Here is a 23,024-nt window from a genome sequence, read left to right on the forward strand (position 1 = left end):
GCTAAGCATCCAAGGCTTTAAACAATGAGATAATGAATCCCTTTATGATGCCTGGGAGAGATACAGAGAGATGCTAAGAAAATGCCCCTCTGAAATGTTTTCAGAATGGGTGCAATTAGACATCTTCTACTATGGGCTTACAGAAAGAGCTCAGATTTCTCTAGACCACTCAGCTGTGGATCTATACACATGAGGAAGACAATAGAAGAAGCTCAAGAGCTCATTAATACAGTTGTCAGAAATCAGCATCTGTACCTAAGCAGGGAATCTTCCATCAACAAAGAGGCTAAAACAGTAACTGCTGAACTCAGTCCTGCAGATCAAGCTGCTGAATTCAATCAGCAATTAGATTTTCTAACAAAACAGTTAGCCGAATTCAAGGAGATACTACAAGAAACAAGAATGGCTAATAAAAATATGGAAGTACAGTTGAAGCAAACAGAACAGCAGTTATCAAAACAAATAACAGAAGAATGCCAAGCAGTTCAATTAAGAAGTGGAAAGATATTAAATACCTCACTTCAAGGTAGCAGGAAGCTAAGAAATGAGCAAACAACCCAAAATCCATCTGAGGACAGTCAGAGCCCAGAGAGGAATAACTCTGGCGTTCAAAAGCCAGAAAATGGGTGGAAAGCTGGCGCTGAACGCCTAGACCATGCTCAGTTCTGGCGTTCAACGCCAGAAACAAGCAATGAATCGGCGTTGAACGCCCAAAAGAAGCACAGTTCTGGCGTTCAAACGCCAGAAACAGATAAGGAGCTGGCGTCTAACGCCACTCCTGCTTCCACCCCTGGCATTCAAATGCCAGTGGGAGATCAGACACATACAGGTGCTGATAACAACCCCTCTAAAAAGGCTTCTCAACCCACATCTATAGGCAATAAACCTACAGCAACTAAGGTTGAGGAATATAAAGCCAAAATGCCTTATCCTCAGAAACTCTGCCAAGCGGAACAGGATAAGCAATTTGCCCGCTTTGCAGACTATCTCAGGACTCTTGAAATAAAGATTCCGTTTGCAGAGGCACTTGAGCAAATACCCTCTTATGCTAAGTTCATGAAAGAGATCTTAAGTCATAAGAATGATTGGAGGGAAACTGAGAAAGTTTACCTCACTGAAGAATGCAGTGCAGTCATTCTGAAAAGCTTACCTGAGAAGCTTAAGGATCCGGGAAGCTTTATGATACCATGCACATTAGAAGGTACTTGTACCAAGCAAGCTCTATGTGATCTTGGGGCAAGTATTAATCTAATACCTGCAGCTACTATCGAAAAGCTTGGGTTGACTAATGAAGTTAAACCAACCCGGATATGTCTTCAACTTGCTGATGGCTCCATTAAATATCCATCAGGCGTGATTGAAGACATGATTGTCAAAGTTGGGCCATTTGCCTTTCCCACTGACTTTGTGGTGCTGGAAATGGAGGAGCACAAGAGTGCAACTCTTATTTTAGGAAGACCTTTCCTAGCAACTGGCCGAACCCTCATTGATGATCAAAAAGGGGAAGTAACCCTGAGAGTCAATGAGGATGAGTTCAAGTTGAATGTTGTCAAAGCCATGCAGCATCCAGACACCCAAAACGACTGCATGAGCGTTGATATTATTGACTCTCTAGTAAAAGAAGTCAATATGGCTGAGAGTCTCGAATTAGAGCTAGAGGATATCTTTAAAGATGTTCAGCCTGATCTGGAGGAACCAGAGAAAATAATAGAACCTCTGAAAATCCCTCAGGAAGAGGAGAAACCTTCCAAACCCGAGCTCAAACCATTACCACCATCCCTGAAATATGCATTTCTGGGAGAAGGTGATACCTTTCCTGTAATCATAAGCTCTACCTTAGAGCCACAGGAAGAGGAAGCACTAATTCAAGTGCTAAGGACACACAAGACAGCTCTTGGGTGGTCCATCAGTGATCTCAAGGGCATTAGCCCAGCCAGATACATGCACAAGATCTTACTAGAAGGTGACGCCAAGCCAGTGGTTCAACCATAAAGGCGGCTGAATCCAGCCATGAAGGAGGTGGTGTAGAAAGAGGTCACTAAATTACTAGAGGCTGGGATTATTTATCCTATTTCTGATAGCCCCTGGGTAAGCCCTGTCCAAGTCGTCCCTAAGAAAGGTGGCATGACAGTGGTTCATAATGAAAAAAATGAACTGGTTCCTACAAGAACAGTTACAGGGTGGCGTATGTGTATTGATTATAGAAGGCTCAATACAGCTACCAGAAATGATCATTTTCCTTTACCATTCATAGACCAAATGCTAGAAAGACTAGCAGGTCATGAATACTACTGCTTTCTAGATGGATATTCAGGTTATAATCAAATTGCAGTAGATCCAAAAGATCAAGAGAAAACGGCATTCACATGTCCATCCGGAGTATTTGCATACAGAAGGATGCCATTTGGCTTGTGCAATGCACCTGCAACCTTTCAAAGGTGCATGCTCTCAATTTTCTCTGATATGGTGGAAAAATTTCTGGAAGTCTTCATGGATGACTTTTCAGTATTTGGAGACTCATTCAGCTCCTGTCTTGACCATCTAGCACTTGTTCTAAAGAGATGCCAAGAGACCAACCTAGTTTTAAACTGGGAGAAATGTCACTTTATGGTGACTGAAGGAATTGTCCTTGGGCACAAAATCTTGAACAGAGGAATAGAGGTGGATCAAGCTAAGGTAGAGGTAATTGAAAAATTATCACCACCAGCCAATGTTAAGGCAATCAGAAGCTTTCTGGGGCATGCAGGATTCTATAGGAGGTTTATAAAGGATTTTTCAAAAATCACCAAACCTCTAAGTAATCTGCTAGCTGCTGACACGCCATTTATCTTTGATAAGGAGTGTCTGCGGGCGTTTGAGACTCTGAAAGCTAAGCTGGTCACAGCACCAGTCATCTCTGCACCAGACTGGACATTACCATTTGAATTAATATGTGATGCCAGTGACCATGCCATTGGTGCAGTGTTGGGACAGAGACATGACAAGCTTTTGCACGTCATTTACTATGCCAGTCGTGTTTTAAATGACGCACAGAAGAATTACACAACCACAGAAAAAGAGCTGCTTGTAGTGGTTTACGCTATTGACAAGTTTAGATCCTATTTAGTAGGATCAAAAGTGATTGTGTACACTGATCATGCTGCTCTTAAATATCTACTCACAAAGCAGGATTCAAAACCCAGACTTATCAGATGGGTGTTGCTTCTGCAAGAGTTTGATATAGAAATAAGAGACAGAAAAGGGACAGAAAACTAAGTAGCAGATCACCTGTCTCGAATAGAACCAGTAGAAGGGGCGTCCCTCCCTCTTACTGAGATCTCTGAAACCTTTCCAGATGAGCAACACTTTGTCATCCAGGAAGTGCCATGGTTTGCAGACATTGCAAACTACAAGGTAGTAAGGTTCATACCCAAAGAGTACAGTAGGCAGCAATCAAAGAAGTTGATCACGGATGCAAAGTACTATCTTTGGGATGAACCATATCTCTTCAAGAGATGTGCAGACGGAGTAATCCGTATATGTGTGCCTAAAGAAGAAGCGCAGAGGATCCTATGGCACTGCCATGGATCACAGTATGGAGGACATTTTGGAAGTGAGCAAACAGCCACAAGAGTCCTCCAATGTGGCTTCTACTGGCCTACTCTCTATAAAGATTCCCGAGTGTTTGTGCTTAATTGCGATAGTTGCAAAAGATCTGGCAATCAGCCTCACAGTTATGCCATGCCTCAACAAGGGATCTTGGAGATTGAGTTGTTTGATGTATGGGGTATTGACTTCATGGGACCTTTCCCACCATCATACTCAAACACTTATATTCTGGTGGCAGTGGATTATGTATCCAAATGGGTAGAAGCTATTGCTACAACCACTAATGACACTAAGATAGTGTTAAAATTCCTCCAGAAACACATCTTCGGCAGATTTGGCACCCCTAGAGTACTAATCAGTGATGGGGGCACTCATTTCTGCAATAAACAGCTTTATTATGCTTTGGTTCGTTATGGAGTTAGCCACAGGGTGGCCATTCCATATCACCCACAGACTAATGGGCAAGCTGAAGTCTCAAATAGAGAACTCAAAAGAATCCTGGAACGGACTGTAATTAACCGTAGAAGGGATTGGGCAAGAAGCTTGGATGATGCTCTGTGGGCATACAGAACAGCATTCAAGACCCCTATAGGGACCTCTCCATACCAGCTTATGTATGGAAAGGCATGTCACTTGCCAGTGAAACTGGAACATAAGGCCTACTGGGCAACCAGATTCCTGAACCTTGATGCCAAGTTAGCTGGAGAAAAACGATTGCTCCAGTTAAATGAGCTCGAGGAATTTAGACTCAATGCTTTCGAGAATGCAAAAATATACAAAGAGAAAGCAAAAAGATGGCATGATAAGAAATTGTCATCCAGAGTCTTTGAGCCAGGGTAGAAAGTTCTGATATTTAATTCTAGGCTCAAATTATTCCCCGGGAAATTGAAGTCCCGGTGGAGAGGTCCATATGTGATCACAAGCGTATCACCATATGGATACGTAGAGCTTCAGGATAATGATTCTAATAAAAAGTTCATTGTTAATGGACAGAGAGTCAAACATTATCTTGAAGGCAATTTTGAGCAAGAATGCTCAAAACTGAGGCTTGATTAAAGCTCAGTAATAGTCCAGCTAATGACAATAAAGAAGCGCTTGCTGGGAGGCAACCCAACCATTTACAAAGTTTATTTGTTAATTAATTGATTTTTACAGGTATATGTCAAAGTATCTTCAAGGTAGAATAGCAATTGCTTGAATTCACAAAGTTACAAGGGAATTTGGAAGCTCACTGGCGTGAAAAAGCCAGTAAGAAACAGTTTGGGCGTTGAACACCCAAAAGAAGCACCCACTGGGCGTTCAACGCCAGTAAGGGTAGCCATCTGGGCGTTAAACGCCAGAAAGGAGCATCTTCTGGGCGTTGAACGCCAGAAAGAAGCACCTTCTGGGCGTTTAACGCCAGTTGACAGCGTCCTGGGCGTTCAGAAAAATGCCCAGTGACAAAGGACTTCCTGGCGTTCAACGCCAGAAAGAAGCAACAGCTGGGCGTTGAACGCCCAGGAGAAGCAGCAATTGGACGTTAAACGCTCAAAACATGCAGCGTTTGGGCGTTTAACGCCAGAATGGTGGGGAGGAGGTAAAATTCGTTTTTCTTCACAAATTTTCTAATTTTTATATTTCAATTCATGATTTCTTACATAAACATGTTTCAAAATATCATCCTTCAATTCCAAAAATTTTAATCCTAATTTCTAAAAACCCTAATTTCTAAAATCCTTTTTCAAAAATATTGAATACATCTTAATCCATAAAGACAAATTGTTTTCCAATCCAATCCAACTTTTTTTTAAGTTTTTCAAAACTCAATTATCTTTTAAAAAATCTTCTTTCAAAATTAAAATTTAAATTTATCTTTTCCAAATATCATTAACAATTTTTTAATTATATCTTTTTCTTATCATATTTATCTTTTATAATTCATATCTTCTATCTTATCTTTTCTTCTTATTTTCGAAACCCACCCTCCCTCCCTTTATATCCACATTTGGCGCCCCTCTCATCATCCACCATTCCACACTTGCTCTCCTCCTATCCCTCTCCTTTCTTTTCTTTTGCTTGAGGACAAGCAAACCTCTAAGTTTGGTGTGCTTATCCGTGATCACAAAAATATACTCACTTTGATCATGGCCCCTAAAGGAAAACAACCCACCCCAAGAGGCAAGAAAGAGAGTATTCCAAAACCACTTTGGAATCAAGGGAAGTTCTTGACTAAAGAACATTCAGACCATTACTACAAAATAATGGGTCTAAAATCAGTGATCCTGGAAGTCAAGTTTGATCTGAAAGAAGATGAATATCCGGAGATCCAAGAACAAATTCGAAACAGGAACTAGAAAATCCTAGCTAATCCTGAAACAAAAGTGGGAAGGAATATGGTTCAGGAGTTATATGCTAATCTGTGGCAGACAGACAGGCAAAGAATAATTGGAGCTGCCCTCTATGACCATCGGACCTTAGTCAGAGGAAAGATTGTTCACATCCATCCTGATAAAATCAGGGAGATCTTTAAGCTTCCTCAACTGAAAGATGACCCAGACTCTTTTAATAGGAGAATGATGAGGGTAAACAAAGGCCTGGACAAGATTCTAGAGGATATATGCATCCCTGGAGCCAGGTGGACCCCCAGCACCACTGGCATCCCAAATCAACTCAAGAGAGAAGATCTCAAACCAGTTGCCAGAGGCTGGCTAGACTTTATTGGGTGTTCTATATTGCCCACTAGCAACCGTTCTGAAGTTACTGTTAAAAGAGCAGTGATGATTCACTGCATCATGTTGGGAAGAGAAGTAGAAGTTCATCAACTGATCTCGTGTGAACTCTACAAAATAGCAAACAAGAACTCCAAGGATGCCAAATTGGCCTATCCAAGCTTAATTTCTATGCTCTACAGAGATGCCGGAGTGAAGATGGGAATAACTGAGTATATCTCAGTTGAGCGGCCAATCACTAAAATATCAATGGAAAGACAACAGCTGCAGGATGATCCAATCAAGAGGAGAGCACAAGAATTCCTCCCAGAACTTCCTCAATTCGAATATTGGGAACATCTTGAGGCATCTGTTTCCAAGTTGCAAGAAGTTATGAACCAAATAAAGAAAGAACAGAACAATCAAAGTAGCATGCTTTGCAAATTGCTTAGGGAACAAGAAGAGCAAGGGCGTGACTTAAGGGAGCTGAAGCACCAGAAATTAATCCTTGAAGGACCAAGCACCCCACAGATCAGAGGAACATCCACTTCCCAAAATACAGGTTGTTGAGTTCTGATTTTAGCTTTAACTCTGTGATAGTGTTATTATAGGAATTTACCTTAGAAGTTATACAGTAGTAGTAGTAATTAGCATATCTATTCTGGTTTTATTTCCAATTAAGTTATAATTTATTTTTCTCATCGTCATCAAACATGAATAAAATAGTAGATAATTAGAATAAAGAAGTAATTTATATTTTTCGAGTTCTTAATAATAAAAATTATAATTAATTATATGTGGTGGCAATACCTTTTGTTCTCTGAATGAATGCTTGAACAGTGCATAATTTGTATCTTAAATTTTACGAATGTTGGCTCCTGAAAGAATGAGGAACACGAAAAATATTATTGATAATCTGAAAAATCATGAATTTGATTCTTGAAGCAAGAAAAAGCAGTGGAAAAAAAATTTACAAGGAATCATTGGATCAAGAAAAAGAAAAAAGCCAATAGCCCTTAAAACCAAAAGGCAAGGGTGAAAAGGATCCAAGGCTTTGAGCATCAGTGGATAGGAGGGCCCAAGGAAGTAATTCCAGGCCTAAGCGGCTAAATCAATCTGTCCCTAACCATGTGCTTGTGGCGTGCAGGTCCAAGTGAAAAGCTTGAGACTGAGTGGTTAAAGTCGTGATCCAAGGCAAAAGAGTGTGCTTAAGAGCTCTGGACACCTCCAATTGGGGACTTTAGCAAAGCTAAGTCACAATCTAAACAGGTTCACCCAATTATGTGTCTGTGGCATTTATGTATCTGGTGGTAATACTGGAAAACAAAGTGCTTAGGGCCACGGCCAAGACTCATAAAGTAACTGTGTTCAAGAATCATCATACTACACTAGGAAAATCAATAATACTATCAGAATCCTGAGTTCCTACGGATGCCAATCATTTTGAATTTCAAAGGATAAAGTGAGATGCCAAAACTGTTCAGAAACAAAAAGCTACTAGCCCCGCTCATCTAACTAAAACCTGAGCCTCACTTGAAACTCTGAGATATTATTGCTTCTTAACTTCTTTTTATCCTATTTTATTCTTCTAGTTGCTTGGGGACAAGCAACAGTTTAAGTTTGGTGTTGTGATGAGCGGATATTTTATACGCTTTTTAGGGGTAATTTCATGTAGATTTTAGTATGTTTTAATTAGTTTTTAATAGAATTTTATTAGTTTTTAGGAAAAAATCATATTTCTGGACTTTACTATGAGTTTATGTATTTTTCTATGATTTCAGGTATTTTCTGGCTGAAATTGAGGGAGCTGAGCAAAAATCTGAGTTAGGCTGAAAAAGGACTGCTGATGTTGTTGGATCCTGACCTCCCTGCACTCAAAATGGATTTTTGGAGCTATAGGAGTCCAATTGACGCAATCTCAATTGGGTTGGAAAGTAGACATCCAGGGCTTTCCAGCAATATATAATAGTCCATACTTTGCGCAAAGATAGATGACGTAAACTGGCATTCAACACCAGTTCCATGTTGTAGTCTGGCGTCCAGCGCCAGAAACAGGTTACAAGTTGGAGTTCAACGCCCAAAACACGTTACAACCTGGCGTTCAACTCCAGAAACAGCCCAAGCACGTGAGAGGCTTAAGTCTCAGCCCCAGAACACACCAAGTGGGCCCCAGAAGTGGATTTCTGCACCAATTATCTTAGTTTACTCATTTTCTGTAAACCTAGGTTACTAGTTTACTATTTAAACAACTTTTAGAGACTTATTTTGTACCGGATGACATTTTCAGATCTGAACTACATACTCTTTGATGGCATGAGTCTCTAAACTCCATTGTTGGGGGTGAGGAGCTCTGCAGCGTCTCGATGAATTAATGCAATTACTTATATTTTTCCATTCACATATGTGTGTTCCTATCTAAGATATTCATTCGCGCTTAATTATGGAGAAGGTGATGATCTGTGACACTCATCACCTTCCTCAACCCATTAACGTGTGTCTGACAACCACCTCCGTTCTACATCAGATTGAATGAATATCTCTTAGATTCCTTAATCAGAATCTTCGTGGTATAAGCCAGAGTGATGGCGGCATTCATGAGAATCCGGAAAGTCTAACCTTGTATGTGGTATTCCGAGTAGGATTCCGGGATTAAATGACTGTGACGAGCTTCAAACTCCTGAAGGCTAGGCGTTAGTGACAAACGCAAAAGAATAATTGGATTCTATTCCAACCTGATTGAGAACCGACAGATGATTAGCCGTGCTGTGACAGAGCATCTGGACCATTTTCACTGAGAGGATGGGAAGTAGCCATTGACAACAGTGACACCTTACATAGAGCTTGCCATGGAAGGAACTTTGCAATTATGTTATTGAGTTGAATATTATATTGCAGGGATTCAGAGGACAAAGAATCTCCAAAACCCCAACATATTCTCCATTACTGCATTACAAGTAATTAATTCACGCTCTTTTATTTTTCTAATTATTCAAACTGATAATTTTAATTGAAATCCTGACTAAGAATAATAAAATAAACATACCTTGCTTCAGACCAATAATCTCCGTGGGATCGACCCTTTACTCACGTAAGGTATTACTTGGATGACCCAGTGCATTTGCTGGTTAGTTGTGCGGATTGCAAAAGTGTGATTGCAATTTCGTGCACCAGAAGGCATGAGGCAAATCAGAACAAATAGACTTTTCAATTTGATTTGAAAGATTTTTTATTTTTTCTTTAATCTTTGGTTGAGTAAGTTGTGATTCAAGGGTTTTGAAAGAGATTTCTTCTTTTAAAAAACAAATCTGTTTGGTTTTGGATTCAATTAGGTTTAGAGACCTTTGTTTTGGCGAGTCTAAGAACTCAAAAAAAGTTACCTGTCCTCCCACAAAAGAGGTAAGTCCAGGAAAATCTGCTAGATATGGAAACAAAAGATTTATGAAAGGTGTCCCAAAAATATATATATATCAAAAGTAGGCCCCAAAATAATCCACTTCGCTGCAGACTCCAGACGCCGATCGAGGTGCCTCTCGACCTACATCTAAAAAACAACAACATAGTATGAGATAAGAACCGAAGGTTCTCAACATGGTAAAGTTGCCAGCACATAAGATATAAGGTCTTAGAAATGCCAGAGGCAATCCTAAAACACCGACACTCAGATTATAAAACTTAAGGCACTAAAACAGAAACCTTAACAGGTGGTCTTCTAAGATTTCAGCCTAACCAAACCTTAAACTAGATTAAACTCCCTAACTTCCCGGCCTTTCCTCAAATCCTCCAACACCAGTGATGCTGCATAGACAAACAAGCAAGCAAGAGAAAACACACCTAGTATACAAGTGCTGCAATTAGCAAATATAACAATTAACATAATAATTCACTTAGGCATTCTCAATTAACTCACAACAAGCAAAGCAAACGACATGCACATGATGTATGCCTGTCCTATGGCTAATGAGTCTCATCTGTGGGTTATCAAGCCAACCTGACAAGTCCGGCTGCTAAACCCTGGACTGTCCTCCATCGTGCATCTCCATGAGTCTATGCATAGCTTTTTCTCTTTTCATTCATAATTCATTCATATATAAAACTTTACTCAATGGGGGTCAACCTTCTCGGGAATTTATAAGTGCCCGATCACCTTTTACGACGTAAGGTCAACAGAGTATCGAGTCTCAACCTGGAACACATGGTGGCAAGCCACGGTACTTTACCCAAGAAAACTCGTATCTCAAATAATTAAGTGCATAAGCCATATAATATTCATAATAATTTGTAATCATTGCATAATCATATCATTTAAGCCATGGTACCATATACATTACAAATATACCCATTTTCATATATAATTCATCACTTTTCCAACTTTGCTTTACCCCCAAGTTACCTCCATTTCCAAGCTTCACCTTATTACTAGACTTACTAACATGATCTAAGGCTAAAGAAGTAAAAACAGAGGTTTAGAGGTTCAAAATTTAGTTTTAAAACACAAAAACTTATTTGCTGAAAACAGGGGCGTCGCATACGCAAGAATCTTGCTCACGTACGCAAGGACTGCTTTTTCCTTCCTCTTGCTTGTGTACGCGAGTTACCCAACCCAAATAGGCTGATCGCGTCGCATGAAAGTGGTTGCATACGCAACCCCCTTAGCACCCTTTGCTCGCATACGCATGCTCCACCCCGCGTACGCAAAATGGCCAACACGAATGTTATACAGAACCAGAAAAATGTTTAAGTTGCAGAATTACACTTTTTAGTACCAAACTTTCGACACGCATAACTTTTTCGTTTTAAAATACTTTTCATCTGTTCTTCGAATGACATAAACTTCACGGACCCAATTTTCATATGAAAAAAGTTAGAAACTATTTGAGGGTACGTAAGCTGAGTTATGGCTCGTCGAAGTTCGGTCAAAAATCAAATTTTTTTACAAAAATCTCAATCCTCAATTTTCACAAAAACTAAACTAAACTCAACTCCTACTTCCTATACTCATATTCAACACAGCAATATACCAATTAAAGTGCCAAAACCTCCACATCCTACCTCAATCAATTAAACCTCAACATATACATAATCTCATACCAAACATTCGTTACTTAATCAACAAGATTCATCAACAAACTACCACAAACTCATATTCATCCTTCTACCTTATCAAGGATCATCAATTTATATTATCATTTAGAATTCCAACACCAATATTAACAATAGACCAAAAGTCACCATTGTTCAAGATATATCATTTAAAGTACTAAACAATTTACATACTCAAGTATTCATTCCTATCCTAAGGTCATCTAGCCTAAGTTTTCACAGAACATTATATATTAAATACGTGAAACCTAAACCATACCTTGACCGATTTCCACGTATTTCCCAAGGCAACCCACCAAAGCCAAACACAGCCCCAAAAGTCCAAAATCACCAAAGCATTGACACCCAACCTCCACCAAGTTTCCATTGCCCACAATTCAAACTCCAATATATATATATATATATATATATATATATATATATATATATATATACACCTAACTTCTAATTACCACATATATATATATATCCAAAACTTAATACCCAATATACAAATTTAAAGAATTAGCTAGAATTCTAGGATCCTCACCTTACCCAAGTGTTACATAAGCTAGAGTGAATGTTTTTGTCAAGCTAATTGGGTCCTAATCCATCGAAAAAGTAAAATCTCAACACCACTCTAACAATTTTCGAAAATCAAAGGAGTAGAGCAACTGGAGTGAAAGTGAGACTTACCAATGAAATTATTCCAATAAATTTGTAGAGTTCGATGCATTGTCAACTTGGCCGCAAACGGTGTGGCGATCAGACCTCGGAGTGAGAAGATATGGTGGTTGGAAGGTGAGCTTAGGGTTGGAACCCTTCTCTTCCCCTTGGCTTGTTTCAGCGTCCCTTTTTGCTGAATGGGGAAGAATAGAGCTCTCTCTTCATTAAGTATTGGGCCAATGAGTTGGACCTAGGGCCCATTTTGAGCTCAGTTTGATCGATTCGGTCCATTCGACCCAATCTTGAGCCAAATTCTTTGAAATTAGTGTCAAAATTTTTATTTTAATTAGTTCTATCCTATTTTACTATAAAATTTACATTTTTAATTATCTTTATTAAAATTTAATTTATTGATTAATTATTTGCTAATTTTATAGAATTTACAGAGGTGGTTTCATAGCTTCGAAAATGGAACTGAGAACGACATCCGGACGCGTGAAATTGGGAAAAATGAAGAGAATCCCTTTGGTAACGTTTGTATCTAATTTTTATTTTTTTAAATAAAAATTATACTTTCTCACATTTATTTTACAAATGTTACTAAAAGTATAATTTTATTAGTATAGCTAACATTTTTAAAAATGTTAGATAAAAAGTGTTAGTAAATATTTGAATTCTAGTAGTGTTGGTAAATTATTACTGCTAGATTTATTTTTCAACGTAAAAAATGACACAAAATTATGGTCTAAAAATTTACCATTAAATTTTGTTTGAAAGAATCTTAGGGTAATGTATTTAATTAAAATACATTATTTTACAGTGTTGTTGTGATGCGCTATCTCTACTAAGCAAGTTGCTGTCACACCGTCGTCATTGTGACGCATTTAAAATTGAATTATGATTTGTTTATTTTTCATTCTATGTAGATAAAGAATTTGAAGCATAAGTTAAATGACATTGAAGGCTTCAGGCACTTCCACACTATTTTTTTAAAAAAATAATCAGCAGCTAACAAAATAATCAATAAATTTATCATATTAAAAACTATTAGAAATATGTTAGTTATAATCAGATTATTCCAACGATCGTTATTGTCAAATTTAACATAAATTTTTCTAATGATAATTAATGAAATTTATTTTTAGTATATTATTGTCGTTAAATTATAATTTTTAAAGCCAAAAATAATAAAAAATTATAACTCAAAAATTTATTACTAAATTTTGCTTAAAAAAATTTTATGATAAAGTATTTAATTAAAACACGTCATTTTACATTTTACGCTGTTATGATGCTATTTCGCCAAACAAATTGTTATCACACTGTTATTACTGTGACGCATTTAAAAATAAATTATAATTTGTTTTATTATTCATTCTTGTAAACAAAAAAAAAAAAAAAAAACTTAAAACATAAATCAGATGGCATTGAAAGCTTCACTCACCTCCCTGTTAGAAAGAGCATACGGCCTTGTAGGTGGACGAACGCTCGCACGCTGTACGTGTAAGTCTGGCATTTTTTAAATATACTTCAAATAATGTTCATTTTAGTTTCATAACAAAATTTCTTATTATTGCATAGGACAAGTTCACACAAAAAATGGAGACTCGGACTCAGTGAACCCAACAAAGTGGCAAGGAAGGCCGAGTGGATCCTAATGCGGCTTACTTCGATACCCTTAAAGAGTGGTACTTCATTTGCCAGGACTCTTTGTTCGGATTCATTGGGAGTTTCTTCCTCCACAGCTATATATAAGCCCACCTCTACCTTCTCAAGGAATTATCAGAGTTACGTATGGCCAAGGCCAGCACTTGCATGAAGTTGAGGAGCGGATACGCGTCTTACTTGCTCACTTAGATGAGTGTGAGTAAGGGTATTTAAATCTAAATCGATTAAAATTAAACTGTTCATCCAATCAAATTTAAATTAAAAACCGATTAAAATTGTATTAATTTAAATTTAATTAGATTTTATTTTTTGCAAACTGTTGGGTTAGATCGGATTTTAAATTTACTTTTCATAATCAATCAAATTCAGTCTAAAACGCATAATTTACTATAATATTATTATTTTATTATTATATTTATAATTATACTTACGACTTCAATTTATTATATATTTTTATATTATTTATGTATTATTATTATTTAATAAATATTTTATGTTTCAAATGTTATTTATTTATTTATTTTAATTAATCTATAATTTTATTTCTATTGTTATGTTATCATTGTCTTTTTAAGATATTGTTGAGAGTTGTTATGTCATTGTTGATTATTTAAAATTTGATGATAAGACTTGTTATATGTATTTAATTTTTTTAATTTACAAAACTACAAATCCAATTCAATCTATACCACTTGAAATTGGATTAGATTAGATCGAATTTTAAAAAAAATCATTCAATCCAAATCGCATCGCAAAAAAAATAGTGTTCGAATCGGATGAATTTTTTATTCAAAACCGATCTAAATCGCACTACAAACACCCCTAAACATGAGTCAATGATAGAAGAGGAGAACTGGAAGATGATGAAGCACATTGTTCTGTATTAATTAAAAAATTAAAAAATTATTAATTAAAAAATTAAAATATTGTTTTAATAATATACTTTACCTTTTTTATTTTAATCTCTTTTTATTACGAAAATTTATTTTGGCTCCCTTCCTAAAAGTTAACCTACCTTCTTCCCTGATTTTCACAATCCCTTAGAAATGAGTTTATTAATTTAAATCCCAGGAAGGATGGACGGCCAGAATTTATATGAATCGAATCCAAGGTGTGAATGTTAATGGTTGTTATGGTGCTGAGATCCTAGTTTTCTGTAGCCAATGTCATAGAAAAAGTAATGGCTATCTAGCTAGAAGAGAACAAGTCATAAATTATGTACATACAGTAGTTAACTTTCTAATATTAGTTCATTCCATCACATTTTTCGTCTCCTCTTTTTTCTCTGTCCAATGACACTGTTCCTCTATCGTCTAAGCTATAATTTTGGGTACCCATAAACTCGTGTATGTTGCTTAGTACCGCATTTTGTTTCAGATTCAATTTGTTACTTATATGAACATTATTAGTGGAAAGTTTGATCTGAGTGGTAGTAATAATAATGGGAAGTGTACTACTAGAGCAAATCAAGAAGCAGACAACAAATTTCCTTCAAGAAAAGTACAAATCTGCTAGGATTACATTTACAGATGTTACTGAAATTGAATTGTAAGTCCTTTGGTGATCGAGTTAATAATAATATATGTTTTGGTTAAGAATTTTATTAGACAACCAAAACTTTTGTTGTCGATGAAAATTTGGATTCCACTCAAATCCGATGATCCCACTTCTCATTTTTGAATTACCATGATTTTTGGTGAAAACAACTATACTTGTATGTGTGTTTCTAGCTATATATATTTAGCATTTGTCATTGTATATTATAATTAAGAGAGAATGGCATAAAATAGCAAAAATGTTTGATAACAAAAAAAAAATCAAATAAAAATAGTCATAACTTATCTTATTTAATATATTCATTAATTATTACGATAATTAATGAATATTAAATAATGCAAGTTTTAGTTGTGTTTTTTGTCCTTCTAACATTATCATAAAATAATTATACATGCTTGTTATAGGTTGGCGGAGGAAACAATAAATAAGGATGACTGTAGCCCTGATGCCAAGACCATGACTAGAATTGCAGAGGCATCCTTTGAGTTAGATGACTATTGGAGGATTGTTGATGTCCTTCACTCAAAGTATATATACTTTAGAAAAGTTTAATTTTTATATTTACTGTCAGTATGGATTTTGTTTTTACATTAATATTACTATCATACAAAAAATCTTTAAATATTTTTTTTTTCAAAATTAGAAATGAAATTCTAACCCAAAATCTCTAAGTAAAAATGAAAAGATTATACTATTTAAATTATAGTTCGATGACAAAAAAATCTTTAAACATCTTTTTACTACATTTTTTATTAATTAAATAAATTTTTTAGTTTTTTATTTATTATAGTTTATATCAATAATTTAAATTTTATAAGATATATAATTTTTTTTTTGTTTTTTTTTTATCTTTAGTACCAAATTATTTTTTCAGAAACATGATGCTTTTTACTTTTTCTTGAAACGCATTAGTATTTTTCTTATCATTGATGTAAATAAATATTGTCAGCATAATATATTTTATTTGATTTTATTAATTTCAGGTTTTGCACAATTGATTGGGAACAATGGAGGCAATCTTACAATGCACTAGTTCTTCTAGAATTCCTAATAACACATGGTCCTGTAGAGTTTGCTCTGGAATTTCAACGTGATGCGGAAATTATAGAAGAACTAGGAAGGTTTACATATATTGATGAAAGAGGGTAAACTTTCAAAATCTGAATCAATCCTTATCCTTAACCCTGTATAGTTAATGATATTAGAAAAATTAGTTATTTATCTTCATAATGTGTTGAGAAGAATATATATATAACAATGTATTTCATAATAGAAACTAGAAAGTGGCCATTGAAATCTTTGTAAACAAAAGACTACATATACTCATATTAATTAATTTAAATTTTTTAAATTGAAAATTGATAAAAAAAAAATGAGTAATCACTGTTGAATTTATAATTTTTATGAAAGGTGTGTTTTGTTGTGTTAATTTAAAAGTGATTAATTTTTTGTTTTAAATAATTTTGATATAATATCTTATGAAAATAGAATTTTATTTTAAAAATATAAAAATATATTTATAACTATTAGATTAACTTAAATAGTTATAGTTAAATTATTTTTTAAATTCAAATCACGTTATCAGCATTTAAATAATTAGTTGGGTTCGTAACTTTCAATTTATTACCGATTCACCGTCACGTGATTTGAATTTAAAAAATAATTTAAATTAATTATTTAAATTAATTTAATAATTATAAATATAGTCTCACGTAAAGATTGAGTTTTAAAATTAGGTAAAAAAAATAGTTAATAATTTATTTTTGTTTTTATACTGAATAATTAGCATTTGTACTGTTCAAAGCGAATGGATAGATTAACAAATTATGTGGAATGAGATTATATTTTTGTTAAACTAAACCACCAAAAAGTAACTATGAAAGATTGATTTGCTGACAAAAATAACTATAGACGATCAAAATTTTTCAATACTCACAATTGATTTGTTTCATTTGTCAAAAATAGTCAAGTCTGATATAACCTTAGCAGAATGGCATACGTGGATTATTTACGTTTACGATTACACGTATTGGTAGGCATACGTTGAAGAATTAGGGTTCAAATTGACCCTAAATGATAGTGAATCATCAACGTAAACAGTTCACATATGCCACTTTGCTAAAGCTACATCAGACTTGACTATTTTTGACAAATAAAATAACAAACGAAACAAATCAATTGTAAGTATCTGAAAAATTTTTATCTTCTATAATTACTTTTATCAGCGAATCAATCTTTCACGATCTTTTTGGTGGTTTAGTCATTTTTGTTAACAATCATTTTATTTTACATGAATAAAAAAAATTGTCACTGATGAGTTACTACCATATAAAATTACATATTTAGTGTTTATAAAAGGTTTGATTATATTGTTACAAAAATATTTGTTTATTTTTCTGTGAAAAAATTACATTATTATTCGAGTATTTAATTATTTTGTTAAAAAAAATATAAAATAAGATGTATAAAAAATACACGAATATGTACTAACTTATTTCATTTTATGTTTATGGAGTTTTTTTACACAAGCAATAATACTATTTTTATTTTAAAAAATAATTAATATTAATGATGAAAACAATAATATTACTGGTGATTCAGGTTTAACTGGGGAGCAAGAATGCTAAAGCTATCAGAGCATATACTAAAACTATTAGAAGGTGGAGAAGCTCTCAATGAAGCACGTTTGAAGGCTCTCAAGATAACCAATGAAATCCAAGGCTATGGAATTTCATCATCCTCACCATCTTCCTCGTCGTCGTCGCCGTCGTCGTCGTCGTCGTGGTGGCCATCTTCCCCTTGTTCACCACAAGGACCTCTACCAGCATTTCGTTCATTTTCTACCCCAACCACTCCAACTCCTTCCTTCTTTGATAATATTAATTCCAAAAATAATAATAATAGAAAAAGCTTTTCACCACCAACACAAGAAAGAAGACAAGAAGAAGATCTTGGAAATAGGGTTAACTTCCATCAATCAAAGAATGTGAAGAGCCACCTTTGGGGTGGTGCTAATGAAACAGTAGTTGAAGAGAGGAATGTGTTGATTGATGATGATGATGATGATGACGATGATGGAAAATTGGAGAAACCAAAAGGGTTTGTTAGTGAAATCTGCTCAAAGATTATTGGAGATCCAAAAGTTGGGGGATTCAGATGCCTTTCTGATGTTGGAAGAAAGGAAGTTAAGAAGAAATATGATCGCCAAAGTTCACTTTGGTTTTAAAGGGACAAAATGGGGATAAAACAAATTAAAATCTAATTTATTACTTTATTTCTCTTCTCATAAAATCTTATGATCTTAGGAAGATAAATTCATATAAATCTTGTGATGTATCGTATATGTCAAAAGCATATGTTATGTTAAAATCAAATAATAATAAATAAGGATAATGTAGAATAAGTTTGTTATTACATAATTCAAATAAATAATGTTAAAATCATCATAACAAACTTATTCCAATAACATTTATTCTTTCTTTAGAGAGATATATATGTATCTATTTTATCATAAGGGTAGTAGATTGTCAATCGGGATGGTCATCATTTCATGACCCGTGTTAAAATATTAATATTTGTAGCAATAACGGTCATGATGATGTCTTTGAAAATTTCATACTGTTTTGCAATTATTTTTTTAGTATGTGATTAAATACAAAAGATTAATTATACTCTCCTTCTTACTAATGACTTTATACGAGTAAATTTTTATAATAGTTTCGGATATTTATTTAATTATTTAATTTGATCTTTAAAGTTTTAATTTTATCACAATAGTCTTTTACATTCAATTTTGGACATCATAGTAGTTTTTAGAATTATTTTTGGTATTGACTCAGCTGACAGAATGTTAATGTGACTACTCTCTACCATATTAGAAGTAATCAACTGTTAGATAATGTGATAAGATTGTAATTGTACTTAATTTGGTCTCTTTCCTATTATAAAACTCTAATTCATTTTTAATTGTTCAAATTGTGTTCCTCTTCTTCTTACTCTTCTATTTCTTTTTTTTCTTAATCGAAGTTCTCTGAACATTGAAAAACTATGATGGGAGGTGAGAGCACTATTACGAACAGTTCGATAAGATCACCTTTCAATGTGTAATGGGCGAGGACAACTAACCATGGTAGTATAGTGTGGGTGCCGAAATGGTGTGGTTGTGACTGTCGTTCGATTTTGTGATGGTCTAGAACAAATTCGAATTCAAACAATTTTTTTGTTGTCCCAATTATAATGTGAGTTAATTTGTTAGTGTTGTGTTAAGTTGTTAGTTCTTCTCTACCTGTTTGTGTAGTATCTTTTTTTTTTTACTTGTTACAGACAAATGAAAAGAAGTGGTGTGGATTATTTGTGTAGACAAATACTAGGCAAGATAAAGCTGCTGTAAAACCTAGAATTTGTTAGTCAAATTGATGATCTAAAGTTGAACTTTGCTTGGAAAATAAAAAAGTTGGAAGATGATGTTAGGAGTCAAAAAATAATTCTTCATTTGTTAGTGTTGGTTCTGCTTTTAATAGTAGTGTTCTTTGCAGTAATGTTATGTAAAGTTTGAATGTAAGGGTGCACGAAACTGACTCCGCACGTTTCGTACAGATAGACCGACAAGTATATGGTGGACGAAATTGTGATCACATCAATGTAGTATTCTTTGTTGTTGTATGGAATCATTATTATGGCACCTATGTGTGTACACAACTCCGTTCAACTAACCAGCAAGTGTACTGGGTCGTCCAAGTAATACCTTACGTGAGTAAGGGTCGATCCCACAGAGATTGTTGATATGAAGCAAGCTATGGTCACCTTGTAAATCTCAGTTAGGCAGATTAAATGTTTATGGGTTTCGAAAATTAATAATAAAAAGAAAATAAAAGGATAGAAATACTTATGTAAATTAATAGTGAGAATTTCAGATAAGTGTGTGAAGATGCTGTGCTCCTCTCGTATCTCTACTTTCTTATTACATTCATCCAATCCTTCCTACTCCTTTCCATGGCAAGCTGTATGTAGGGCATCACCGTTGTCAGTGGCTACATCCCATCCTCTCAGTGAAAACATTCCTATGCTCTGTCACAGCACGGCTAATCATCTGTCGGTTCTCAATCAGGTTGGAATAGAATCCCTTGATTCTTTTGCGCTTGTCATCACGCCCAGCCTTCAGGAGTTTGAAGCTCGTCACAGTCATTCAATCCCAGAATCCTACTTGGAATACCATAGACAAGGTTTAGAATTTCCGGATCCTCATGAATGCCGCCATCTATCTAGCTTATACTACGAAGATTCTGTTGGGGAATCTAAGAGATATGCACCCGGTCTAGAGTAGAACGGAAGTGGTTGTCAATCACGCGCGTTCATAGGTGAGAATGATGATGAGTGTCACGGATCATCACATTCATCAAAGTTAAGTATAACGTATATCTTGGAATAAGGATAGAAGAGAATTGAATAGAAAGTAATAATAATTGTATTGAAATTTGAGATACAGCAGAGCTCCACACCCTTAATCTATGGTGTGTAGAAACTCCACCGTTGAAATTATATAAGTGAAAGGTTCAGGCATGGCCGAATGGCCAGCCCTCTCCATGATCAAGAGACCGAATAGTCAAAAGATTAAACTGTCAAAAGATATCTAATACAATAGTAACTTATCCTATTTATACTAGACTAGCTACTAGGGTTTACATGAGTAAGTAATTGATGCATAAATCCACTTCCGGGGCCCACTTGGTGTATGCTTGGGCTGAGCTTGATCTATCCACGAGCTGAGGCTTTTCTTGGAGTTGAACTCCAAGTTATAACGTGTTTTGGGCGTTCAACTCCGGATCATGACGTTTTTCTGGCGTTTAACTCCAGACAGCAGCATGTACTTGGCGTTCAACGCCAAGTTACGTCGTCAATTCCCGAATAAAGTATGGACTATTATATATTGCTGGAAAGCTCTGGATGTCTACTTTCCAACGCCGTTGAGAGCGCGCCTATTGGAGTTCTGTAGCTCCAGAAAATTTATTTCGAGTGCAGGGAGGTCAGATTCCAACAGCATCAGCAGTCCTTTTGTCAGCCTTTTTCAGAGTTTTGCTCAAGTCCCTCAATTTCAGCCAGAAATTACCTGAAATTACAGAAAAATACACAAACTCATAGTAAAGTCCAGAAATGTGAATTTAACATAAAAACTAATGAAAACATCCCTAAAAGTAGCTTGAACTTACTAAAAACTACCTAAAAACAATGCCAAAAAGCGTATAAATTATCCGCTCATCAGTATACCGACTCGTCCAAGTAATACCTCAGGTAAGTAAGGGTCGATCCCATGAGAATTGTTAGTTTGAGCAAGCAGTGGACACCTTACAGATCTTAGTTAGGTAGATAGAAAATACAATTGTCACGAGAAAACGCATAACACAGATAAATAAATAAAACGTTACTAGATAGGTGTGAAATCAGCGGTATGAGAACGGTTGAGGCTTCGAAGATGTTTTGTCTTTCTGGATTAACTTCCCTCACTGTCTACTTCAATAACTTTTTGATTCATTCAATGGCAGCCGTAAGTGATTAACTCATGTCCTCTCATCAAGTTAACCTCCTCTACTGCAGCAATCCACCATGTTGAAGTGACTCATGTCCTCTCATCAAGCCATCTCTAGGTTTCTCACCGTAGCAGAAGATGAAACTCTAAGCAATCTACTCCCCTTCACGATCCTACTCAAGGTGCCACAGACAAGGAAGATCTTTCGGATCAGAAAGTGCTGCTTCTCTAACTCTAGTCTTAATGCCACAGAGACCTCACGCACCCATAGTCAACGGAATTTTATGTCATGTATCCAAAATTGCTCAGATGCTCTATTGGAATCCGTAATGCAATCTATAACTTTAGTTCAATGCTATCCGGGTCAAGACTCATAACTATTAGAACAAGGGTGATTGTCACGGGTCACCCTCAATTCATAAGATGAAGAACGAGAATGCATAAGAGAATAGAATCAGACATATTGAAATAGAACAGTAATATTATTAATCCATGAAACTCAGCAGAGCTCCTAACCTTAACTTTAGGAGGTTAGTGACTCATACTGTACAAAGAATACTATTCGAATGTAAAGTGGGGGAAGAAGATGGCCGATGCTTGATTTTCTCCTATATATACTAATTTAATAACTAAGAATTACAGAAATAAGATAAACTAGTCTTGTAGTGCGAAAATCCACTTTTGGGACCCACTTGGTGAGTGTTTGGGTTGAGCTAAGAGTGTGTGGGGAATAGTGAAAGTAAGAGAGAGAAAAAAGTGGGGTAAGTGGAGATTCTATAGGACCTATTGATCCTGAGAGGCTAGGGAATTTAAATTTCCTGCCCCCTTTTGAGCATTGAACGCCCAGCTCCTGCTCCTAGCTGGCATTCAATGTCATCCTTATGCTCCCCATGGGGCGTTAGACGCCCATTGGGGTCCTCCTGCATGGCGTTCAACGCCAGGTCTCTGCCTTCTTTGGGGAGTTGAACGCCCAGTCTCTGCCCTCTGGCTGGCATTCAACGCCAACTATGCTACGCCTCATGGGCATTGAACACCCACTCTAGCCTCCTTGTTTGGCGTTCAACGCCAACAAGGTACTTGCTCCAGGGTATTTTGTTTTCAATTCTGACTGTTTCTGTTTCTGTTCTAAAGTATGGACTATTATATATTGCTGGAAAGCCCTGGATGTCTACTTTCCAACGACGTTGAGAGCGCGCCAATTGGACTCCTGTAGCTCCAAAAAATCCATTCCGAGTGCAGGGAGGTCAGGATCCAAC

The 23,024-nt window shown here is 35.7% G+C and overlaps 1 protein-coding gene across 1 annotated transcript; it reads left to right on the top strand.

The window, feature by feature from the left end:
- Window positions 1-15,129: 15,129 nt before the first annotated feature.
- Window positions 15,130-18,471, top strand: LOC112713035 (uncharacterized). The gene is made up of 4 exons (XM_029289038.1): window positions 15,130-15,236; window positions 15,650-15,772; window positions 16,229-16,390; window positions 17,847-18,471. The coding sequence occupies exons 1-4, from the start codon at window positions 15,130-15,132 to the stop codon at window positions 18,469-18,471; spliced, it is 1,017 nt and encodes a 338-aa protein (XP_029144871.1).
- The last annotated feature ends 4,553 nt before the right edge of the window (window positions 18,472-23,024 follow it).

The sequence above is a fragment of the Arachis hypogaea genome, chromosome 9 (assembly GCF_003086295.3).
Source record: "Arachis hypogaea cultivar Tifrunner chromosome 9, arahy.Tifrunner.gnm2.J5K5, whole genome shotgun sequence".
In the NCBI taxonomy this organism is placed as follows: domain Eukaryota; kingdom Viridiplantae; phylum Streptophyta; class Magnoliopsida; order Fabales; family Fabaceae; genus Arachis; species Arachis hypogaea.